We start from the raw sequence: 20,821 nt of genomic DNA, 5'->3' as shown, positions 1-20,821 counted from the left end.
ACAAAACAAAACAAAAAAATCATCATCGGGGGCTAGAGAGATAGCTTAAAAGGCTTAGTGCATGGCTTTTTTTTTTTTTTTTTTTTTTTTTGGTTTTTGGGCCACACCCGGCAATGCTCAGGAGTTACTCCTGGCTATCTGCTCAGAAATAGCTCCTGGCAGGCACAGGGGACCATATGGGACACCGGGATTCGAACCAAGCACCTTAGGTCCCAGATTGGCTGCTTGCAAGGCAAACACCGCTGTGCTATCTCTCCGGCCCCAGTGCATGACTTTTTATGTGTGAGGTCTGGATTGAAGGTCTGATACCATATACTCTTCTAAGCACTACTAGCAATGATTCCTAAGCATAGAATTGATAAGAACCTTTCTTTGGGCTAAGAACTTGAGATAGATAAATAGATATAGAAAGAGATGGGGGGAGGGTCATATCCAGGATGGAATGGAGGGGATTAAATAGGGCTGGCTGTATCTTTTGTTTCTATGTCTCAAATACTATAATAATGCTAATATTATCCATGACTCCACTGTATTTTAATTATGAGGAAAATTGAATTTCAAGGGATAAAGCAATTGGTTCGAATTATAAGTAAACAGCAGAGAGTAGGGTTTAAATACACAAGTAGTAAAAGCACAGTACCACTTACCTGGGCCAGGGAAGAGGAAAAGTGTACATAATCACTTCCTTCTCCTTCATATGATTTCACCAAGAGGAAGTCCACAATTACACAGTGACATCTTCCCTCAGCAGGGATGCTATTTCTCCTTATTCCTAGACTTTGAACCTCTACACAGGGTTTAGAATGCAATTCTTGGGCCAGAGAGATAATAAAACAGTCAGGACATTTGCCTTTCATGCAACTGATCCGGGTTCAGTCCCTGGCACTCCACATGGCTCCTTGAATGTGCCCAGGAGTCATCCCTGAGTGCAAGAGTAAGAAGTAAACCCTGAGCATAGTTGGATGTGGTCTCCCCCGCCAAAAAAAGGAATGTAGTTTTATGAACATAAAGTTCTGAATACCAAGGAGTGTTGTTGTTGTTGTTTTCTGTCGCTATGTTTTTTGTTTTGTTTTGTTTTGTTTTTGGTTTTTGGGTCACACACGTTTGATGCTCAGGGGTTACTCCTGGCTATACGTTCAGAAATTGCCCCTGGCTTGGGGGGACCGTATGGGACGCGGGGGGGGGGGATCGAACTGCAGTCCGTCCTACGCTAGCGCTTGCAAGGCAGAGACACCTTACCTCTAGCGCCACCTTCCCAGCCCCTGTGTTTTTGTTTTTAAAGGAAGTGCAACAGCCATGAGTCTGAGGGCAGTTTTCTCATTATTCAGCCAGTTAGTCAAGAATTCATACAGTCTTCAATATGCCAGGAGCTGGGGATTAAGAGAACAAGGGCCAGGGAGAAAGTTCATGTGATAGATTAAATGCTTAGCATATGCAAGTTTGGTCCCTGCACAGCATAAGCCTCTGGCTCAGATATGGCCTTGGTGATCTCCAGCCCTGCAGTGTTTGAATATATGTATAGATAAAAATTTTAATTATGTTTATATTCTCTATAGAAATTATATATTCCTATATAACAATGTATAACAAATATAAAAATATCATCTCTCTTATCCAGAAACTGATATTAGGAGTGTTATTCAGAAGACCACAGAGATATTATGGTGGGTAGGCCATATGACTTGCAGACAGTCGACCCACTTTCCATCCCTAGGATCCTATATGATCTCCTGAGCAGCACTAAAGTAATTTTTTTGTTTGTTTGTTTATAGACCATACCCAGTGTCGCTCAGGTGTTACTCCTGGCTCTGCTCTTAGTAATCACTTCTGGCAGCCTTGGGGGGACCATATGGGATGCTGGGGATCAAACCCTAGTCAACCAGATGCAAGGCAAACACTCTTCCTGCTGAGCTATCTTTCCAGCCCCCCCGAATGATTCTTGAGCATAATAATGTGACATGAATAAACCCTGAAAATCACTGGGTATAACCCCAAAACAAACAAAAAGTGTTCAACAATAAGAATAAAGTATAATCAAGATCTGATAAAAGGATATAAACAAGGCACCTAACACGAATGCAGAATGCATTCCTTAAAGAAATACCATGTAGTATTTATTTTAATATATTTATTTATTTTATTTATTGATTTTTTTTTTTTTGGTTTTTCGGGCCACACCCGTTTGATGCTCAAGGGTTACTCCTGGCTAAACACTCAGAAATTGTCCCTGGCTTGGGGGACCATATGGGATGCGGGGGGGATCGAACTGCAGTCCTTCCTTGACTAGAGCTTGCAAGGCAGACACCTTACCTCTAGCGCCACCTCGCCGGCCCCTATTTTTTTTTTTTTTTTTTGGTTTTTGGGCCACACCCGGCAATGCTCAGGAGTTACTCCTGGCTGTCTGCTCAGAAATAGCTCCTGGCAGGCACAGGGGACCATCTGGGACACCGGGATTCGAACCAACCACCTTAGGTCCTGAATAGGCTGCTTGCAAGGCAAACACCGCTGTGCTATCTCTCTGGGCCCGCCAGCTCCTATTTTTAATATATTTATTTAAGCACCATGATTACAAACATGTTTGTAGTTGGGTTTCAGTTATAAAAAAGAACACCCCCCTTCACCAGTGCAACCTTCCCACCACCAATACCCCTCATTTCCCTCCCCCACCCCGTCTGTGTTTGAGACAGGCATTCTGTTTCTCTCACTCACTACCACTGTCATGATAATTATTAGTGTAGTTATTTCTCTAACTGCACTCACCACTTTTTGTGGTAAGCTTCATATCCTGGCCAGTTCTTCTAGCCCTTATCTCTATTGTCTCGGTATTATTACAATAATTCTTTTATTTTTCCTAAATCCTACAGATGACTGAGACTATTCTGTGTCTATCTCTCTCCCTCTGACTTATTTCTCTTAGCGTAATATTTTCCATGTTCATCCATGTATAGGAAATTTTCATGACTTCATTTTTCCTGATGACTGCATAGTATTCCATTGTGTATATGTACCAGAGTTTCTTTAGCCACTCACCTGTTGTTAAGCATCTGGGTTGTTTCCAGATTTTGGCTATTGTAAATAGCACTGCAATGAAGGTGTGCAGAAGGCATTTTGTATTGTGTGTGTGTGTGTGTGTGTTCTAGGGTATATCCATAGAAGTGGTATAGTTGGATCATATGGGAGCTCAATTTCCAGTTTTTTGAGGAATCTCCATATTGTTTTCCATAAAGGCTAAACTAGAGGGCATTCCTACCAGCAGTGAATGGGGTTCCTTTCTCCCCTCCCCATCCCCACCAGCACTGATTGTTCTTGTTCTTTGTGATGTGTGCCAGTCTCTACGGCGTGAGATGGTATTGTTTTGATTTGCATCTCCCTGATGATTTAGTGATGTGGAGCATTTTTTCATATGCCTTTTGGCCACTTGTATTTTTTCTTTGAGGAAGTGTCTGTTCATTTCTTCTCCCCATTTTTTGATGGGGTTAGATGTTTTTTTCTTGTTAAGTTCTGTCAATAGCTTGTATATCTTAGATATATTAGTTCCTTATTTGATGGGTATTGAGTGAATAGTTTCTCCCATTCTGTGGGTGGCCTTTGTATCTTTTTTTTTTTTTTTTTGGTTTTTGGGCCACACCCAGTAACGCTCAGGGGTTACTCCTGGCTATGTGCTCAGAGGTTGCTCCTGGCTTGGGGGACCATATGGGACACCGGGGGATCGAACCGTGGTCCGTCCAAGGCTAGCGCAGGCAAGGCAGGCACCTTACCTTTAGCGCCACCGCCCGGCCCCATGGCCTTTGTATCTTTTTTTTTTTTTTTTTTTTTTTTTTTTTGTTTTTGGGCCACACCCGGTAATGCTCAGGGGTTACTCCTGGCTATATGCTCAGAGGTTGCTCCTGGCTTGGGGGACCATATGGGACACCGGGGGATCGAACCTCGGTCCATCCAAATCTAGCGCAGGCAAGGCAGGGACCTTACCTTTAGCGCCACCGCCCGGCCCCATGGCCTTTGTATCTTAAGCACTATTTTCTTTGAGGTACAGAAGCTTCTCAGCTTAATATAGTCCCATCTGTTTATCTCTGCTTCCACTTATTTGGACAATGATGTTTCCTCCTTGAAGATGCCTTTAGTCTCAATGTCATGGAGTGTTTCACCTACATATTCTTCTATATATCTTATGGTTGCAGGATTGATATCAAGGTCTTTAATTCATATGGATTTAACCTTTGTGCAAGGTGTTAGATGAAGGTCTGAGTTCACTTTTTTCTTTTTTGTTTTTGGGCCACACCCAGTGGTGCTCAGGGGTTACTCCTGGCTATGCACTCAGAAATCATTCCTGGTTTGGGGGACTGAAACTTGGTCAGTCCTAGGTTAGCATGTGCAAGGCAAACGCCCTATAGCTTGCGCCACCACTCCGGCCCTAGTTCGCTTTTTTTGCATGTGGCTGACCAGTTGTCTCAGAACCACTTGTTAAAGAGGCTTTCCTTGCTGTTTTGCGTTTCTTGCCCCTTTATCAAAGATTAATTGCTTGTATGTCTAGGGAACATTCTCTGAATACTCAAGTATATTCCATTGATCTATTTCTTTTTTTTTTTTTTTTTTTTTTGAGAGCACAGATGGCAGTGCTCTGGGTTTACTCCTGGCTCTGTGCTCAGAGATCACTCCTGGCAGGCTTGGGGATCATGTGGGATACTAAAGATTGAACTCTGTTGATCACATGCAAGGCAAATGCCATGCCCATTGTACTATCTCTCCAGCCCTAAGAAATACCTTTTAGGTCGAAATACTTTTAGTTTTAGTCATTCCAATGAGTATTAAATGGTATCCCATTAAGATTTGAATTTTCATTTTCCCTGATGACTAATTTAAAAAATGTTTGTTGGGTGGCAGGTGCTAAATGTTGTTTCCCTATACCTCCAATAAGGAAATTCCACCCAGAAAAAAACATGTTCAAAGAATAAATTATAAAGGAAATTAGAAACTTTTGAATGAAATAAAAATAAAAACAAAACATAATAAAACTCTGAGATACAGCTGAAGCTTACATTTTTAATACTTGATTACAAAATGCTAACATAAGTGCTGGGGAGATAGCTCAAAGGACTGAAGCATATGCCTTACATGCAAGAACCCCAGTTTTATCTCTAGTACTGTATATTTCTCTGAATACTGCTAGGAGTATTCCCTCTGGAGTGCTTCTGTTGAGAACAAAGGAAAAGTAAAATTAGTGGTTTCTGATCCTACTTTGAGGAACTATAAAGGACATTAAAGGGGCTTGAGGATGTGGCTCATCAGTAGAACACTTACCCTTAGAGGCCTTATGTTTAGTTCTGGGCATTGTCTCCTCTCCTCCCCAAAAGGAAATGAACCAATTACATTTAAAATAAGTGGGAGTAAATAATAAAAGATATTGGAGTTGGGAGTGGGTAGGGTGCTTACCTTACACAAAATGGACCAGCATTCAATCACTGACATTCCATATGGTCCCTGGAGCATCACCAGGAGTCATTTCTGAATGCAGAGCCAGGAATTACACCAGAGCATTTCCAGGTGTGGTCCCCCCATAAAAATAATAATAAAAGGTAAGTAATAGTCTTGGGAGATGATTCAAAGAGTGGGAGCACATGTTTTGTATGCAGTAGTTCCAGGTTCCATTACCAGGACAATATGATTCCTGTGCACTGATGGATGCAACTTTCAAATACAGACCTGGGAGTCATCTCTGAGCAGCACTGGTTGTGACCCAAATTACTCCAAAGGTAAATAGTAATAAACAGTAAGAGGGATCAGAGTGATAGTACAGTGGGCAAGGCACTTGTCTTATAGATGGACAACCAGGATTCAATCCCTGTAGCCACATATGATCCTCCAAGTCAGAAGTAATCCTTGACCATCTCTGGGAATGTTCCAGTTCCCCCAAATAAACAGTAAAAGGATAAACCAATAAAATAGAAATGGCCTCCCAAAATAAAGGAAATAAAAATCAACAATTGGCTCTTGAGAAGGATTAATAAAATTGAGAAAACACAAATAATACCTGATTCACAAATATATTATCATAGATGCAACAGATAGTAATAAGTAGCCTTATTCTAATGACTTGGACAGCTTCATTGAACAAATTACTTGAAAAACACAAATGCTATAAACATATTCTATAATAAAGGAGGTTCAGATAGTACAGTGCATTGGGGTCTTGTACACAGCAGAGAACATTTTGATTCTTGGTATAAGCTCTGTGAACTGCCAGATGTGGGTCACCCAAAATAAGACCAAAAAAAAAAAAAAAAAAGGAAATATAATAGACTATACTTAACAATTTGAATTTTTTTTGTTTGTTTTTGGTCTTTGGGTCACACCAGGGCTTACTCCTGGCTCTACATGCTGAAATCGCTCCTGGCAGGCACAAGGGACCATATGGGATGCTGGGATTCGAACCACCATCCGTCTGCATGCAAGGCAAATGCCTTACCCTCATGCTATCTCTCCGGCTCCGAACTTTTTTTTTTATTTTTGGGCCACACCTGGTGACTCTCAGGGGTTACTCCTGGCTATGCGCTCAGAAATCGTTCCTGGCTTGGGGGACCATATGGGATGCTGGGGGGATTGAATCTCAGTCTGTCCTAGGCTAGTGAGGGCAGGGCAGATAGATGCCTTACCGCTTATTCCACCGCTCCAGTCCCAACAATATGAACTTTTATTTTTTTTTAATTTTATTTATTTATTTATTTTGGTCTTTGGGTCACACCAGCAGTGCTCAAGGGTTACTCCTGGCTCTACGCTCAGAAATTACTCCTGGCAGGCTCGGGGGACCATATGGGATGCCGGGATTTGAACCACCGTCCCGCTGCATGCAAGGCAAACGCCTTACCTTCATGCTATCTCTCCGGCCCATGAACTTTTATTTTTATTTGGTTTGGGGTCTCACCTGGCAGTTGTTGGGGCTGATTCCTGGCTCTGTGCTCAGAACCCCTCATGGCGGGTTTCAGGGAACAATATGCCTTATCCCCTCTCTGTCTGGTCCCAGTGGCTAGTGTTGACTTACTGTGATCACACTGGCCCTAACTTTTTTTGTTTTTCTGCCAGACCTGACAGTGCTTGGTGCTTAATCTTTGCTCTGCACCCAGCGATCACTCTGGCAGTCTCTGGGGATTATTTGGGGGGTGCTGGGGATTGAACCTGGGCTGGCTGCCTGTAAAACAGCCATTCTACTATTATACACTGTACTGATCCATTATACTATTGCTCCAGCCCCCTAACTTTCTCTACCCAGGAGATGAACAGTATGAGTTGGCACTAACTTACTGTAGGACATTTAGCAAGATCTTTCATTTAGGGCCTAAAGTTTAGAGACTCTAGCATTGTCTCTAAATTCAGGAGCTTGAATCAATGCTTTTTAAGTTTCCTTCCAGATAGGAACACATATTTAGAATCTGAGTACCTAGGAGTGGACCTTATAATTTAGGTTATCATTGCTGATGAAAATATTCCTTACTATTATCCCATGTGTCTCCAGCCAGATAATAAGCACTTTCAAGTCCAAGCCTGGCCTTATCTTACTGGGCCTGATGAGCTTGCCTTGAGCTTCTACTTCCTAACAAAACCATCTCAGAATGGGTTTTCTGGGCTTTCCTGAATCACATGAACTATACGATTGACTTTTCAGTTGCTAGTTTTTTATTTGGCGGGGGTTGGGGGCAGTTAGTTTGGTGACATCCCGCAGTACTCAGAGGTCATTCTTTTTTGTTTATTTTTGGGTCACACCCGGCAGCTATCAGGGGTTCCTCCTGGCTCTGTGTTCAGAAATCGCTCCTGGCAGGCTCAAGGGACCAGATGGGATGCTGGGATTCGAATCCCCGTCAATCAGTTGAGTGCAAGGCAAATGCCATACCACTGTGCTATCTCTCTGGCACCTCAAGGCAAAAATCCTTATTATTTTTTTTTTATTTCGCTTTTTTGGGCCACACTGGTGCTGCTCTGGGTTACTCCTGACTCTGAGCTCGGGGTCACTCTTTGTGGGCTTGGGGAACTAACTTATGGGATGCTAGGCATTGAATACGGTCGAGTTCAAAGAAGTCAATTTACCTGCTGTATTCTCTTCGGCCTAAATGGAGAAATCCCTGTACTACTCCTCTAGCTGGTTTTGCAAAGTCCATCTCCCTGCCCTCTGTTATCAGGAGTTGGGGACAACTCAGGAAGTAGTAGAGCCAGCCTGAACATCTATGCTACACACTGATAAGCTAGCAGCTGGGATATTAAAGTTGTTATCCATGTGGGTTATAGATTTGGAAGGACCATCTCAGGGGTTCCGCCACCCCTCTGTCACGCTCCAAGAAACACATTCCTGGGCAGGTACCAGCTCTTCCCCACTGGGCTTCCAATGAAGGGAGACCCAAGCCTGAAGGGTCAGAGTTGCCACGAAGCTGCTGTGTGACCTTGGGCCAGGCTTTCTCCTCCAAGAACGTGGAGATGGGCATGAGGGCCTTATCCCGGGGAAGTGTCATGCTATAGCTATAAGGGAAGAAACACAACCGCACCTTGGCCTTTCAACTCTTACCTGACCTCTTAGGTTTTGGGTTTGTTTTTTTCTTGCTTTTTAGGTCACACCTGGCAGTGCTCAGGGGTTACTCCTGGCTCTACGCTCAGAAATCACTCCTGGCAGACTCAGGGGACCACATGGGATGCTGGGATTCGAACCACCGTCCTTCTGCAAGACAAACGCTCTACCTCCAAGCTATCTCTCCGGCCCCTCTCTTTCTTTTTTGACTCCATTTTTCCTTGTTGATAATTGTTGGGCATTCCCATCACCATTGGCTGTAGTATCACACATTTTTAGCTAAGATGCTCACTGTGTGTGGGGTGTAGGCTGTGGTACTTAAATGCTTAGCCATGGAACTCAGAAATTATTTCTTTTTTCTTTCTTTCTTTAATTTTTATTAAATAATAATAATAATTATTATTATTTTGGTTTTTGGGTCACACCCGGCTTTGCTCAGGGGTCACTCCTGGCTCTACACCCAGAAACCACTCCTGGCAGGCTCGGACCATATGGGATGCCATATGGGATTCGAATCGCTGTCCTTCTGCATGCAAGGCCTTACCTCCATGCTATGTCTCCGGCCCCTTTCTTTCTTTGTCTCCATTTCTCCTTGTTGATAATTGTTATGTGTAGGGGCATTCCCTACACGCTTGGCTGTACTTGGGTGTACTACCATACATTTTTAGCTAGGATGCTCACTGTGTGTGGGGTGTAGGCTGTGGTACTTAAATGCTTAGCCATGGAACTCAGAGATTTATTTTTTTCCCCTCTTTAATTTTTATTATATTTATTATTATTATTAATTCTTATTAGTTTTTGGATCACACCCGGCTTTGCTCAGAAATCACTCCTGGCAGGCTCGGGGGGGGGGGGAGGGGTCCATCTGGGACGCCGGGCTTCGAACCACCAACCTTCTGCATACAAGGCAAGCGCCTTCCCTTCTTGCCATCCCTCCGGCCCCTCGCCGACCTCTTGGGGGCCCAGCGCGAGAAACTCCCGCCGCGCCGCGCCGCGCCGCCCGCCGAGTCTCGCGAGAGCACAAGGCCTGCCTGGGCTTCGCGGCGTCATCCTCGCGGCGGCCGGCTGCTCATCACAGGGGCGGCCCGTATCCCTCCGCCGCCGGCCTCCCGCCCAGGCCCGCCAATCCCGACCGGCCCCTCGCCGGGCCTGAGCCCACCCCGAGCCCCGCCGGCCCCACCCCGGCCGCGCCGCCCGCCCGCCCGCGCGAGCGAGCGAGCGAGGTCCGTCGGTCCACCTGCAGCGGCTGTGCCCCGCCGGCGCCGCGCGGCTGAGCCTAGGCCCGCGGAGGGATCCGCTAAACCCGCCCGCCCGCTCGCTCGCTCGCTCGCTCGCTCGGGCTGCAGCTGCTGAGCGAGGCTGAGGCTGAGACGGAGACGGCGGCGGCGGCGGCTCGGAGCGACGCGACGCGAGGCGACGCATAAAGGCGCCGCTGCCGGGGATGCGCTGAGCGCTGCGGCAAGCCAGGCCGGCGCCGAGCGTGGGCCCCGCGGCCCTCCGTGCCTCCGTTGCGTCTCGGCGCGCCCGCTCGCCCCTCCGCCGGCCCGGCCCGCGCTCCCCCCGGCGGCCTCGCGCCCCCGAGCCCCGGGGCCCGCCATGGCCCTCAAGAGGATCCACAAGGTAAAGCCGAGGACGGGGAGGCCGCTCGGCCTGCTCGGGCCTCCTCCTCCCGCCCTTCCACCCGCACCCCGCTCGCAGTGATGGCGCCCAGAGGCCCCGCGAGCCCAGGAGCCCAGGAGGGAGCCCGAGGCTGGCAGCCTGCACCTCCCGCCAGGCCCATTGTCCGGCACGGGCGCACGGCCTGGGGCGCCCCCGATCGGGAGGGCCTTCCGGGCACCCCGGCTCTGCTCCCCACCCCCATCCCCGCACGCACGCCGCCGCCTCGGCTCGGGGCCCCCGGCGCCCCAGGACCCAGCACGGCCTCATTGTCCGTCCGTCCGTCCCTCCGTCCGTCCGTCCGTCTGGGCCTCGAGCACGGTGGCTTTGGTGGCGATCGCTCGCTCACCCTGCTCGCACACTTGGGGTTCGTCGTCCCCCCCCACACACACCGTGCTCGGCCAGAAGCTGCCTGAAGTTTCCCGAAAGGGAGCCCCGAAAACGGCTCGAGACCCCGCGAGGGGGAAAGAAGTGGAGGAGAAGCGGCGTTCCGATCGCTCGAGGTTGCCCAGTGGAGGCAGAAGGAACACCGACACTTTTTTGGGGGGTCACAGGTTTACAGGCCTGGATCTGGTAGCACAGGAAAGCTGTTAGGGTGGCAAGGGTCGATAGAGAGAGAGAGGGGGGACTGGGTCGCTGAAAGCCAGTGAAGAAATGATACCAAGTTTCCTTAGGACAGGCTCTTCCCCCCCCCCAAAGATGCATTTTCACGCTTCGGTGTGTTTGTTCATAAGGCACTTAATTCAGAAGGGGAGTTTTGGGGGCCTATTTTTTTTTTTCCCTTGAAGGATTTAGTTAGCTCACTAAGGATTATTCTTTTAGTTATGTATATGGAGGTTTTTCCTGATACTAGAGCTGGCTTATACAATTTAAGGTCCCCGCCAATGTTATGTTATATTCTCTTAGTGCCTCCATCCAGTCTTCTTCCCCAACCCAGTCTTATCTTAGAAGTGGATAAATAGCACTTTTTTTTTTCTCCTTAGGTTTTCACTTGGCTGCTTGGAAAGGCAAAGGCATTGTTTAACCTCTGGTTACTTTGTTGTAAGAAGTAGATAGATCATGGGATTCTCAATTTATTCTGTAAGATGGGATGGAAACAAAATCCGTTTTTACCGTGCCTTAAACTTACTGAAAATGCAGTTAAGTTGTTTGACTTAAAACACCTCATGTTAGTAGTTTTTTCTTTTTTTCTTGTCTTGTTCGAAGACCTTAATGTCGAATCCCAGTGTTACTGTTAAGCAGGTTAGGTTCTTGTTAACTTTGACCTTTTTTGATTTGTAACAACAGTTGAGTAAAGGCAGACTTTAGAGTAAATCTTGTACTAAAATGAGGTAGGTAGATTGTTAAAAGAAGCTTGAACTATAAGCATAGAATTGTGATGTATTTAAGGGGGAAAGACGCACCAAGAAAGTCGTCCAAAATCTATATTGCTTTTTAAGACTTTTTGTAGTTACTAGGTTTTTATGTAGTCCAATTGGGAGTTAATTGTAGATGGTACCTGTAGAAGATTGTTGTGCCTTTTTTTGTTTAATTTGAAGAGGAAAGAGTGTGTAATGTGATGATTTAACCATATTAACCTCTTTGTTGATTGGTTTTGTGTGAGATCTTCGAAACAGACCTCAAAGCATATATTTAATTTATTATTTTGTCTGTCTGTTTGGGGGCTGGGGTCACATCTGGAGTGCTCATGGCTTATCCCTGGCTCTGTTCTAGAAATTAAACCCGGGTTGGCTCCTAGCAAGGCAATCACCTTACCACTATACTATTATATCACTCCAGCCATACAAAGCATATATTTTAATATGTTTTGTTGTTGCGTTGGTCCACACCTGGCAGAGCTTAGTTAGGCCTTCCTCCAAGTTATGTGCTCAGTGATTCAGTCTTGTTTATGTTCCAGGTACCATATGTAGTGCTGAGGATCTAACCCAGGTTGGCTTCAGTAAACACAAACACTTTACACACTGTACTATCTCTCCGGCTTTTATATTTTTATTTTTAATACACTTGTTTCTAATTATATGGCTTTGAGATGCTACATATTTATAAAATTTCTCTAAAATAGGCTTTTATAATAATTTTTATTAAAATATAAGGTTTAGGGCTAGAGAAATAAATACTATAACTGGCAGGGCACTTGCCTTGCACATTGCCAGTCTGGGTTTGTTATCTGGCATCCTATATGGTCCTCTGAGCATTACCAGTAGCACTGAGTGCAGAGCCAGGAATAACCCCTGAATATAACCAGCAGGTGTGACCCAAAAACAAAACAAACCAGGTTAAGATAATGATGATTTGAACTTTTACAACTTTCTGAACATATTTGATAGTCTGGAACTCTATTTACAGTCTGACTTAATATTTATTTTTGGTACACTAGCAGTAAAATTATGAAAGCAAAATTTTAATGGTTTTTCTAGACTTTTTGCATGACCTATTTTTTTCTTTTTATTTACTCTCAGTATTGCTCTGGGGCTCGGGATCACTGCTAGGAGGTCAGGAGACTATAATGGGTTACTAAGGATCAAACCAGGCCCAGCTAGGTACAAGGCAGGTGCCCTACCAGCTTGTACTACCACTCTAGCCCCTTTTCAAAAGTTTCTTCTTTCGGGGCCAGAGAGATAGCATGGAGGTAAGGCATTTGCCTTTCTTGCAGAAGGACGGTGGTTTGAATCCCGGCATTCCATATGGTCCTCCTTGCCTGCCAGAGGCGATTTCTGAGCTTAGAGAGCCAGGAGAACCCCTGAGCGCTGCCGGGTGTGACACAAAAACCCAAAAAAAAAAAAAAAAAGTTTCTTCTCTCATTTTGACTGTTCTTTTCAGGGTCAGATTATGAACTTTTTGGGACATACTACTTTTTTTTGGGGGGGGGGGGCACACCCTGCAGTGCTCAGGGTTTACTCCTGGCCCTGCACACAGGAATCACTCCCGCCTGGCTCAGGATTACATGTGATGCCAGGGATCAAACTGGGGTTGGCCCTGTGTAAGGCAAACTCCTTACCCACTGTGCTATCACTCCGGCCCCTGGACACACATTTTAAAATCAGTACTATGTGTGCTTGTGCTTTAACAGAGTGTACCAAAGAGGGTCATTGTGAACATCTAGGATAGTTCTATAAAGAAAGTGGGATCCTCTGAGATGGCATCTACTGAATGGTCTTAGCTTTCTAGTTTGTTTTGGGCCACACCACAAGACAGAACCTGGTTTATAAGGTGAAAGGCAAATCCTACATGCTCTACAGTCTCCCTGACTGCCCAGAGTTCTGTATTGCAGTTTTCTGCTCTTTTCATAGGTCTCCACTTTGATTTTCATACTTAGAATATCTGTCTCTAGCAGCACCACCCCCAAACCTTTACTAGTTGGCTGCATCTCATGTGTTGTGGGCTGGGAAACCAGATCATGGAGCTTATTAAAATTATGTCTAAAATAAGATCCAGTAGGCTCTGAGTGAAGAGGGCTTCATGTGCTTTGTGAATTGTTTGGTCTTTTGGTGATCAGAGACACTTTTTAAACTTCCTGTTTTTCTTCTTTACTTTTGTTATACAAATTCAGGAAGCATTTTGGTTTTTTTAAGTACCATAATTTGAAATAAAAAGGTTTTTTTTTTGGAGGAGGTGGAGCACTCAGTGGTGCTCTGGGGGACCATTTGAGGTATTGGGGGTCCAACCTGTGTTGGTTATGTGTAAGGCCTTACCCACTGAACTCTCGCCACAAAGGGTGGCTTTCTTTATTCTTAGGAAGGGTTAATGATAGTATCTTGATTCTTTGAGGAATTGAAGAGACCAAAATTAGGACACTAAATTATTTTCTTAGCATTAATATGTTTATATTTTTGGGCCACACCCGGTGACGCTCAGGGGTTACTCCTGGCTATGTGCTCAGAAATTGCTTCTGGCTTGGGGGACCATATGGGATTCAGGGATCAAACCGCGTCCATCCTTGGTCAGTGCGTGCAAGGCAACCGCCCTATCGCTTGCACCACCGCTCCGGCCCCAATAATGATATTTTTAATACATTTAATGATATTTTGCTAGTGATACTTTGTTAACGTTTATAGTACATAGTAGCTTTAATGATAAGGAATCCATCACTTGATCTAGTCTATTACTATGATCTAGATAGTTATGGCTAGCTTTTTATAGGCCCTTCAGGAGACTGTCTATAAAAAAACTCAGTAAAATAAAGATCTCAAACTGATGATTAGAAAGGCCAGGCAGGTAACTCAAATGAGTGAAATGAAATGGGAGCTTGAAATTGCATGTTCTATCAGAAGAGGGCAGCTGCTACCCAGCTCCCTCCAAATGTTGCTGTTCTCTGGGATCTTTGAGCCCAGTGTTGTCAACCCACCCACCCCCCCTTTTTTTTGAAAAGGAACAAATTTTTGGCAATGAATATGATTTTTTTTTGTAGTGTCAGGATAAAACCCAGGGACTCATAGAGCAAGTGCTCTATACATCTCTGGCTCAATTTATATTAAAATTTTTGTTTTTATTTTTGAACCATACATTGTAGTGCTTTGGACTTACTTCTGGCTCTGTGTTTAATTTAAGATTCATTCTTGGCAGGGCTTGGGGGACCATATGCAGTGCTGGGGAATAAATCTTGGTTGACTGCATGCAAGGCAAGTACCTACCTCTGTACTGTCTGGTTCCTAGTTTAGATTTGGTGGTGGGGGAGTGCACACCTGGCAGCGCTCAGGGGTTACTCCTGGCAGGCTCGGGGGACCATATGGGATGCTGGGATTTGAACCACAGTCCTTCTGCATGTGAGGCAAATGCCCTACCTTCATGCATTTATGCTTGGCAAGTAGCTCATATGGGGGAGCATGTTTTTTTCTTTTTTTTTTTTTTGTTTTGGGTCACACCCGGCAGTGCTCAGGGGTTATTTCTGGCTCCAGGCTCAGAAATTGCTCCTGGCAGGCACGGGGAACCATATGGGGTGCCAGGATTCGAACCGATGACCTCCTGCATGAAAGGCAAACGCCTTACCTCCATGCTATCTCTCTGGCCCCGGAGCATGTATTTTTCATGTATGAGGCCCCAACTTTAATTGGGTTCCCTACATGCTCTGTCCCCAACCCCTATCACATCTGAGTGTGGTCCCTAAAACTAACAAAATAATGGGTTCATACCAGATTAATATGTTGATTAAAAATAACAAAAGATTGAAATTTGGTAAATAATCAGGAATGTAAGGATTAAATCATTTGGATTTTGGGGCTGCACCTGGTGGTGGTCCAGGGCTAGTCCCAGATCTGGAATCATTACATAGTAGGGATTGAAACAGCCTGTCAACTAAATGCAAGGCAAACACTTTTGCTATACTATGTGTCTGATGCAAACCACATTTTTAAGTTTCAGAGTATTACTTTATACATGAGGTTTTATCTAATTAACTTTGCTCACATATTAGTAGATATAGATTCCATAATAGTCTACATCTACATCTACCCATAACTTCATTATTATCTCTTTCATGTTAGGAATCATTTCTCTGTTGACTAGACACTTTTAAAATGTCTAAGATTGGGAAATTGCCAAAGAGTCATTTTTAAGAATATAGAAAAATAATAGTAGCACTGAACACTATAACAATGCTAAATTTAAAAAAATTTTGTGTTGGGCCCGGAGAGATAGCACAGCGGTGTTTGCCTTGCAAGCAGCCGATCCAGGACCAAAGGTGCTTGGTTCGAATCCCGGTGTCCCATATGGTCCCCCGTGCCTGTCAGGAGCTATTTCTGAGCAGACAGCCAGGAGTGACCCCTGAGCACCGTCGGGTGTGGCCCAAAAACCAAAAAAAAAATAAAATTTTGTGTTGAGGCCTGAGTGGTGGCGCAGTGGTAGGGCATTTGCCTTGCACACAGCTGACCTAGTATGGACCGTGGTTCGATACCCTGGCATTCCCCCAAGCCAGGAGCGATGTGGCCCCCCTCCAAAAAAATTTTGTGTTTTAGTTTTGGAGCCATACCCAGCAGTGCTAGGGTTGCTCTTGACTTTGTTCTCAGGGATTATTCTTGGCGAGTTCAGGAGACCAAATGGGATGCTGGGGATTGAACCAGGTTGGCTGGTTGGCAAGCACCCTACACACTGTACTATTGCTTCAGCCCAAATTAAAAAAAAAAATCCTCTCATTGGGGCTAGAGTGATAATACTGTGGGTAGATGTTTGCCTTGCACATGGCCAACCCCAATTCTATCGCTGGTGGCCTGTATGGTTCTCCAACCCCACTAGGAGTGATTCCTGAGCGCAGAGCATTCAGTAATTCCGGAATACTGCTGATGTGGCACACACTCACACACAAACACATACACATCTCTCCTGAAGTATAATCCTGTACATCACAGTAATACATTATAAACATTACTGTATTATACAGTATTGTGTTGATGAGTTCTTTTCAGAGTGAAACAAATTAGCAAACAGTATTTGAGGAATACTAGAAACTTCTTGATTTTGGGGCCAGCAGTGCTCATGGTTTATTCCTGGCTCTGCATTCAAATATTACTCTTGGTGGGGATTTGTGGCCCATATGGAGTGTGGGAGATTGAGTCTTGGTTGGCTGCTTGCAAAACAAGTGCCATTAAGTGCCCTACTCTCAGTACTATTGCTCCACCTTGTACTGGGAACTTTTTTTGTTGTTCTGTTGGGTCACACAACCAGTGGTGCTGAGGGGTTACTCTTCCTTTTGCATTCAGGGATCAATCCTGTTGTACTCGGGGGACCTTATGGGATGTCAGGGCCCAAACCCAGGTCATCTGCATGAAAGGCAAGTACCCTAACCACTGTACTATCTCTGGCCCTTTGTTCTAGGAACTTTTTTTTGGGCGGGGGGAGGCGTCACACCTCGTGGCACTCGGGTTAACCCTGGCTCTGTGCTCAGAAATAACCCCTTGCTAGCTTGGGGGACCATATGGGATGCTAGGATTCGAACCATGGTCTGTCCTGGGCCGGTTGCGTTCAAGCCAAAAGCCCTTAGTGCCCTCCTGCTGTGCTTTCTCTCTGGCCCTGGTTCTAGGAACATTTTTTTTGTTTTTGGGTCGCTCCTGGCAGGCTCAGGGGACCATATGGGTTGCTGGGATTTGAAACACCATCCTTTTGCATGCAAGTCAAATGCCCTACCTCCATCCTATCTCTTCAGCCCCCTCTAGGAACTTTTAATATAAATGATTGCAGATGACTAATTTTTTTCTAGCATGGAAAAAACATGCTTTATTACTCCAGATGATAGACTTCTTTGGGATTTTCTTTTTTTCCTTTTCTCCACCACAATTTCTTTTAGACAGTTATCATTGAAAGATAACTTAAAACTAGGTTCTCTTTAAAGTCTTTTAACATGTATTACTGTACTGCTGACAAAAAGAAAGTTTTGATGAACTCCAGTTCTGGAATTTTAGTCCCACTTGAACGAGGGTTGCTTAAATATCCTTGGGCAGGCAGTTCCTTGGATAGGAATACCTGACTCATGCCTTGTACTGCCAGGAACCTCTGCTGCCTCATCCCAGAAATTAAAAGGAACCCTTTTTCCTGTAGAAATAAAGTTTTATTTTATTTAAATAATTGGATATTTATCTGTTTATTTTTAATAATTAGATTTTTAAAATTTAATTTTATGGAAACCATTGTGATTTATAAAGAAGCCTTTCATAGTTGAATTTCAGATATACAATTAATCAGGGCCAATTCCATCACCAGTGTCAATCTCCCTCCACCATTGTTCCCCAAGTGCATTTTATACCACCCACTCTGCCAGTATAACAGTCCCATTTTAAGTTTAGATTGTTAAAATTTGGATCTCTTGATTCCATTGTTGCCTTTGGCTTGGATATTTAGTTCTGTCCTTTTATTTGCCGGGGGGGGGGGGGTTTGTCACATCCTACAACACTTGGGTTACTCCTGGCTCTGCGCTCAGAAATCTCTACTGGCAGGCTGAGGAGACCAATTGGGATGCTGGGGATTGAACCAGGATCAGCCTAGTGAAAGACAAACCAGCAATGCTATCACTCTAACCCAAGTTATCTTTTTTTTTCTCTACCAAGTTACCTTTGTTTGGGGGGGGCACACCTGGTGACACTCAGGGGTTACTCCTGGTTATACACTTAGAAATAGCTCCTGGCTTGGGGGACCATATGGGACATTGGGGGATCGAACCGTGGTCCGTCCTAGGCTAGCGCTGGCAAGGCAGACGCTTTACTGCACCATGCCACTGCTCCAGCCCCCAAGTTACCTTTTTTATTACCACCAGTGCACCTGAGACAGCTTGGCCTATCGCCCTCATCCTTTCATCCTTTAGTTCATTTCTTTCCCTCTTCTTGCTATACTCTGGGGCCAAGGGTGTTTGAAACAACTCCTATTTAAGCCATTGCATTTCTTCATGGAGTTATTCTAAATACCATATATAAGTGATAATCCTTGGACTCCTGCCCCCATCCATTCATTTTTTTCCTTCTCTACTCAAATTTCTTTCCCTCTCCTCGCTATACTCTTGGCCTAAGGGTGTTCAAGACAACTCCCATTTAAACCATTGCATTCCTTCAAGCAGTTTATTCTAAATACCACATATAATGATAATCCTTCTGGCTTACTTCATTTTTTTTTTTTTTTGGTTTTTTTTGGGCCACACCCGTTTGACACTCAGGGGTTACTCCTGGCTATGCGCTCAGAAATCGCCCCTGGCTTAGGGGGGACCATATGGGACGCCGGGGGATCGAACCGCGGTCCGTCCTATGCTAGCGCTTGCAAGGCAGACACCTTACCTCCAGCGCCACCTACCCGGCCCCCTGGCTTACTTCATTTAACACAGTATCTTCTAGTTCCATCCATGTTGCAGCCAGTTGCAGGATTGCATCATTCTCTAAAGCTATGCAGTATTCCATTGTATACATGTCCCACATCTTCATGATCTGCTTGCTTGTCTGTTGTTGGATGTCTAGGTTGATTCCAAGACTTAGCTGTTGTACTGAGTGCTGCAGTGAATAATGTGTGCATATATTCTTTTAGATGAAATTTTTTGTCCTAGGAATAGATACCCAAAAGTGAGATTGCTAGGTCGTATGCAGCTTAATTTTGAGTTTTACTGAGAACCCTCCAAACCATTTTCCATAGGGGTTGGACCAGACAGCATTCCCACCAGCAGTGGATGAGAATTCTTTTCTTATCACATTCCTGCCAACAGATTATTCCCAGTATTTTTGTTATGTTATGTGCCATCCTCACTAGTATGATATCTCGTCTGATTTGGATTTCCCTGATAAGTGATAAAGAGCATTATTTCATGTGCCTGTTGGCCATCTGTTGGTCTTCCTCAGAGAAGTGTCTGTTCATTTTCTCTCCCCATTTTTTGAAATTTTTTTTTTTTTTAGGTTTTGTGGAGTTAACCTTTGTGAGTTACTTTGTATATCTTACGTATCAAATCTTTATCTGATGCATTGAGTGCAAAAATTTTCTCTCAGCTGTCTTCTGGGTTTTAGCCTGTTTTTCTTTTCTTATACAGAAACTTTAGTTTGATGTAGATTTTAATAATTAGATATTTAAACTATGTCCCTGGGCCAGAAGCTTTACTTTAGTATCCCTTTTATTATTGAGAGCATGTGAATTACCTTAGAATTATAAAATTTTTGGATGTTCTGTCCTTTATATGTCAATCATAAGAGTTAATTTTTTTTTTGGGGGGTTTTTGGGCCACACCCAGCGGTGCTCAGGGGTTACTCCTGGCTGTCTGCTCAGAAATAGCTCCTGGCAGACACGGGGGACCATATGGGACACCGGGATTCAAACCAACCACCTTTGGTCCTGGATTGGCTGCTTGCAAGGCAAACACTGCTGTGCTATCTCTCCGGGCCCATAAGAGTTACTTTTTAAGCTCTTTACTAAAGACAAAAATCATTCTGTCTCCTTTCTCACTGTTTTGTTTTATTTTAAATTTATTTGAAGCACCATGATTTATAATATTTCTCATGATAGGGTTTCATGCGTACAACATCCCAACCCAGCCTCCTTCCCTACACACTTATCCCATGGTCCCTTCCTGTCTCTCCCTGCTCTTTGTAACTCAGTTCTGTAAATCAGTTCTCACTTTGTCTTCATCTTAGTATGTGACCCATTTACCTACTCTACGGGGAAAAATTTTGTGTGAATTCTTTGAGATTTTCTCTGAGCCTTGTCAAGACAAAAGCAAAACCCCATTTTTAGAGTACATCCGAGTGTGGCCCAAAAACCAAAAAAAAAAAAAAAAAAAAAAATTAGGGGAGCAGCAGCAGTAGCACAGTAGGTTGGAGGGTATCTGCCTTGCACGCAATTGATCTGGTTTTGATCCCTGGCATCTCATGGTCCCTCAAGCCTGCCAGCAGTAATTCCTGAGTACAAAGCTCAGTAAGTCCTGAGTGCTGCTGGTGTGGCTCCTCCAAAAAAAAGTTTTACTCTTGAACTAAATAGACTCTAGGCACAGGGGTCCTCCAACTTTTTTTTTTTTTTTTTTTTTGGCTTTTTGGGCCACACCCGTTTGATGCTCAGGGGTTACTTCTGGGTACCGGCTCAGAAATTGCCCCTGGCTTGGGGAGACCATATGGGACGCCGGGGGATCGAACCGTGGTCCTTTCCTTGGCTAGCGCTTGCAAGGCAGAC

At 44.6% G+C, this 20,821-nt stretch overlaps 1 protein-coding gene across 1 annotated transcript in view; it reads left to right on the top strand.

Annotated features, from left to right (window-relative positions):
- The first annotated feature begins 10,111 nt into the window (after positions 1–10,111).
- Positions 10,112–20,821, top strand: part of UBE2D2 (ubiquitin conjugating enzyme E2 D2) — a 47,487-nt gene continuing 36,777 nt past the window's right edge. The window contains exon 1 of the mRNA XM_049786040.1: positions 10,112–10,168. Coding sequence (XP_049641997.1) covers positions 10,145–10,168 — 24 coding nt within the window. The 5' untranslated portion in view covers positions 10,112–10,144. The remainder of the gene's footprint in view (positions 10,169–20,821) is intronic.

The sequence above is a fragment of the Suncus etruscus genome, chromosome 14 (assembly GCF_024139225.1).
Source record: "Suncus etruscus isolate mSunEtr1 chromosome 14, mSunEtr1.pri.cur, whole genome shotgun sequence".
Lineage (NCBI taxonomy): Eukaryota > Metazoa > Chordata > Mammalia > Eulipotyphla > Soricidae > Suncus > Suncus etruscus.
Note: the sequence above shows the minus strand (reverse complement) of the source record. Positions and strands in the feature narration are given on the sequence as shown.